This window comes from Zea mays, chromosome 1 (genome assembly GCF_902167145.1).
Source record: "Zea mays cultivar B73 chromosome 1, Zm-B73-REFERENCE-NAM-5.0, whole genome shotgun sequence".
NCBI lineage: Eukaryota > Viridiplantae > Streptophyta > Magnoliopsida > Poales > Poaceae > Zea > Zea mays.
The window spans coordinates 273,899,519-273,904,087 of record NC_050096.1 but is presented as its reverse complement, the minus strand read 5'-3'; the positions used below and the strand labels follow the sequence as shown (position 1 = coordinate 273,904,087).

At 44.5% G+C, this 4,569-nt stretch overlaps 1 protein-coding gene across 1 annotated transcript; it reads left to right on the top strand.

Moving 5' to 3' along the window:
* The first annotated feature begins 726 nt into the window (after nt 1–726).
* On the top strand, nt 727–2,829 carry LOC100193818 (uncharacterized). The gene is made up of 2 exons (NM_001138901.1): nt 727–1,211; nt 2,274–2,829. The coding sequence occupies exons 1-2, from the start codon at nt 825–827 to the stop codon at nt 2,442–2,444; spliced, it is 558 nt and encodes a 185-aa protein (NP_001132373.1). The 5' UTR covers nt 727–824; the 3' UTR covers nt 2,445–2,829.
* Nucleotides 2,830–4,569: the final 1,740 nt, after the last annotated feature.

Sequence of the window (4,569 nt, the reverse complement as noted above, 5' to 3'; positions counted from 1 at the left end):
AATATGCTTGTCTCTACCTTTTTATGGGGTGACTCACATGATCAAAATTGTTGCAAGGAGATGTTTATATCAATTATTAAGAGCACATACTATTGAACTTATAACGTGTGATTGGTTGTCGTGTCCTCAACCTCGCGCGAGGCTAGGCCGCCAGGGAAGTCTCTTGCCTACTTCTCCACGCGTGCAAGGCGGATCGGAAAAAAGCCCTAAGCTGCACGTGTTCATCCACACCCACAGCACATGAAGACGCATGCAACCAATCACAAGGCAACACACGATCAACGCACACTGAGCCTGGGCGCAATGAGCAGCGCAACCAATCACACGGATAGAATCTCTCTTCTTGAACACTTACACAATAAATCAACTCCAGTTCCCCATTTTTCTTTCAGGAGATTGGAAAATGAAAACGAAGTTGTTATACATATATATGGCGTGATTGGATGCCTAATTGCGTGCGCCCAGATCTTGTGCGTGTCCGGTGATTGATGGGGTGCACACGTCAACGCTGACCTGCACGGATGGATGCAGTCCAGACGTTTTTTGGCTATGCGCCTGCATGTGTGGAGACGTGGGGAGAGAGGTTCTCTATCTGCAGCGAGCCCGGGGTTCTCGAGCCTAGATACCAATCACCCCTGTAGTGTGTGGAAAATGGAAGAAAAAAAGGAAAACTATATATATACCAGGAAAGAAAGGGGGAAATCTTATCTCATCTCTCTCCCCGACCTCCCAGCTCTAGAGTCTAGACAGCCACAGGCAGGAGCTCCACGAGTCCACGTGACCTCAGACCTCACACATTCACAGTGTCACGCTGCCTCAACGTCATGTCTCTCCTCGCCTCCCCCACGCCGTTCGGCGTGACCGCCATCCGCCGCCGCGTCGCCCCGCTTCCTCTCCTCCCTGCTGGCGGTCGCGCCGCCCTGCACGTGGCCCTCGCGCGCCGCGGCGGGGTCTCGTCCCGGACGCAGCGGCGCCTCGAGGAACGAGGAGGCAAGAAGCGCCGCGGTGGGGTCGTGGCGCCCGACGTGGACGAGGACGCGGCGGAGGCGGGGGTGGCTGAGTGGGAAGGGGAGCCGCTGGGGTTCGAGGTGTCGACGGAGCCCATGCCGCGGCTGCCAGACCCGGAGACGCCCGACTTCTGGGAGGGACCTCAGTGGGAGGCCCTCGGCTTCTTCGTGCAGTACATGTGGGCGTTCGGCGTCGTCTTCGGCGTGAGTGCCTCCTTCCCTCCATTAGTTCACGGCCACGCTTGTGCGCACCCGCTGTGTGTTCTCGCTGTCCCTACACCACTAGCCTGGGTATTCAGAAGTCGAAGCATAAATCTTTTTGCCGCAAGATATCCACGCTAATGGGACACGTCCATGACTCCATTGTCTCTATGTAGAACTGCCCTGCATATAGAAAATCAGAAACGCTAATTAGACACCATGAGACAATCCATTCTACACTTCAAACATTAGCTTTAGAACTTCTGACTAGATAATTGAGTATTGCAGTGCATTTGTCTTCAGTTTGATGTGTAACTTCACGCACAACAGAATCCATTCGATTCTTTGAAGTGTCAGACAGCTATTGCTCCGTTTCACCGTTTTGTCGTGGCTCATGAGTATTTGCGGTACCCTGACTGAAGGAGAACATTTCCTGTGCAACTAATGTGCAACCGTGTAATCATAGTGATCTAGTGCATCTAATCAAAATCTAACTCCTTTCACTTAAACCTAGTACCTATTTTATATTTAACCTATTTCACAGGAAACCGTTGGATCAGATTAAATGCTCTAGATTGTTTAATTACATGTTTTCCAAACGAGTGATTGCACAAGGTTTTTTTGAATGCACTAGCGCCAATAGTTAGTTGGCTAAAAAATTGCTGGTGAAATTAGCTAGCTAACTATTAGATAATTTGCTAAAGGTGGTTAATAGCTGAATTATCAACTAAACTGTTTGTATGTATTCAACTAATTTTAGCAGTTAACTATTAGCTCTATAGTATTCAAACACCAACTTAAGTTCCTTTCCGGTGGCTATATATAGGCTGAAAAGAATGTGATGTTATTCGTTTGTGTACTGCTTAACAAGGTTCAATGTGTTGAATTAGACCATCCTGATTTTTGGTAATTAGCAGCACCCATAGATACCTGTTGGAAGCCTGAACTTGGAAACTACCAGCGATTTCCAAAACAAAAGGAACGATTTACAGACACAATTCCTTGACTAGTATCCACACCATTTGCGAGTTCTCACTTGCGGATTAATGTTGCTTACTTGTGCAGCTCATTGCTTGCGGTGTCGCTGTGGCCACTTACAACGATGGTGCAACAGATTTCAAAGACACGCCTGCTTACAAGGAGTCCCAATCACAGGAGTTCCCTGAGGAGTCAGAATCATCAAGCGCTGATGTGTTTGAAGGCAATCCGACTGAGGTAGCACCAGCTCTCGAGTAGGACTATCAAGGAGGCACGGGAGAAAAGTTGTCTCTCGATTCAAGCTATAGCCTATAGGGCTTCGCCTTCGCAATATAGATGCAAAGGTTTGGTTGATGATGCTAAGAAAATTGGCTGGTAATTATTTTGTACTGAATTTTCCCTTAGAATTAAATATAGATGGCTAGTGTCTAGTGGTGATATGATGGGATTCGTCTGTATTATTCTTCCAAACAGTGGGGGGCAAAAGAAAGAGAGCAAGCATTGCTGTCTATCCTGTATTTTGCATTCATCATGCCCCTATGATGGCTTTTGGCACTTAGTCCAGGGGAAATGTATAATTCAACACAAATACATTCTGTACCGGCACAATCCATAATTAAGGAACATGTAGCATTATCAGATTAAGGCCTCCTTCGTGAAACAATTTTTTTTTCTGTTTTCTGTGTTTTTCACTAGTAGAAAAGAGCTCATAGCCTGCGACACCCATAAATTATCACGGGCGGTTTCAGTTATCGCGCGCCAGTAAAAAAACGAGGTGGGCCCGGCTTGGGAACCGCCAGTAGAAACAAATTTCCACTGGCGGTTAGGATATTTCCACTGGCGGTTGGTGTAACAGAACCGCCAGTGGAAATATCCTATTTCCACTGGCGGTTGTGTTAAGATAACCGTCAGTGGAAATAGGTTTTCACTGGCGGTTTTTCAAGCCAACCGCCAGTGAACTGTCTGTTATAAATACCCCTCTCCTTCCCCCCGACAGTGAACTGTATGCTCGCAGCCAACTTCCATTGGAGACGATTTTGGAGGTCCAGATTTCACAAAAATATAAGGGGGGAGGTTTTGGTCTTCATTTCTTGGAAGAAGGTGGATAAGAAAGGTTGGTTTATGTTTCTTTGTCAATTTTTGTTCATTCTTGCTCAATTTTAGCCACATTTTGGATCTAGGGTTTTACATGTGAGAGAGAAGAGTATAGCTAGGTTATTTTCTCTATTTCCTCAAATGAGGTTGCTTAAGATGGTTAGTTTTTGTCTATTCCCTCTCCTTTTTCATGTTTAGTTCTCAAATAAGTTTATCCATAACACATATTTAGTTGCTTAATGAATGGTGAATGTGTTGTATGGAAGGTTGGTTTAATTATGTTTCAATTGTCAATTATTGTTCATTTTTGCTCAATTTTAACTACATTTTGAAACTAGGCTTTCACCATGTGTTAGAGATAGGTTTGGGTATTAAAATTTTTTGTTTATTAGTTGCTAGGAAAGTTTGGCTTATGTTTCTTTTGCCAAATTTTGTTCATTTTTCCTCCATTTTAGCCACATTTTGGATCTAGGGTTTCACCATGTGTTAGAGATAAAGTAGTTAGGTTGCCTAATCGATCCAACCGCCTATGCTTCACCCTTCCCGACAAAAACTGTGTAGCTCGCGCGCAGCCCAACTTTTATTGGAAGGCCAGATTTCACAAAATACAAGGGGAGGTTTTGATCTTTATTTTTTGGAAGAAGGTCGCTAAGAAAGGTTGTTCATGTTTCTTTTGCCAATTTTCTTTATCCATGATATATTTAGTTGTTACGAAATATTGGTATATGTTTCTCTTGCCAATTTGTGTGCCTTGTGTGTTTTATGTTACTTTTTTTACAGGTGATGATGGAGAGGATATCCTGGATGTATAACTTATCAAGGCTAGATCCATCATACATATCTGAGATCCATAAGTTTATTGTTGTTGCTACGAACCATGCTTGGAGAACAAAGACAAAGCACATATATTGTCCATGCATGGACTGCAAAAATGCTGTTGTATTTGATGACACAGAACAAATCATATCTCATCTGGTATGCCGAGGATTTGTGAAGGATTACATAATTTGGACAAAGCATGGAGAGGGTAGCTCTTCGCCTTATACAGCTGGAAACCCTGCAAACATCGACGACAGCTTTCAGTTCGTTCACGAGACACAACAACCTCTTCCACAGAGCGAACATGTAGTGCCAAATGTTACTGATCATGGTTACGCCGGAGGAAATGAACGTGAAAGAACCCATGTTCTGCCAAATGTTATGGACGAGGAAGATGCAGAGTTGTTAGAGGCAATGTTGCGTCGTCATACAGATCCATCGATGTTCTTCATGAAAGGTATGGAGTCCT

Bases quoted from the DNA above. Each gene is read 5' to 3' on its own strand.
- LOC100193818 (NM_001138901.1), top strand. From the start codon at position 825: ATGTCTCTCCTCGCCTCCCCCACGCCGTTCGGCGTGACCGCCATCCGC. The intron at 1,212-2,273 runs GTGAGTGCCTCC...TTACTTGTGCAG, and splicing joins CGTTCGGCGTCGTCTTCGGC to CTCATTGCTTGCGGTGTCGC.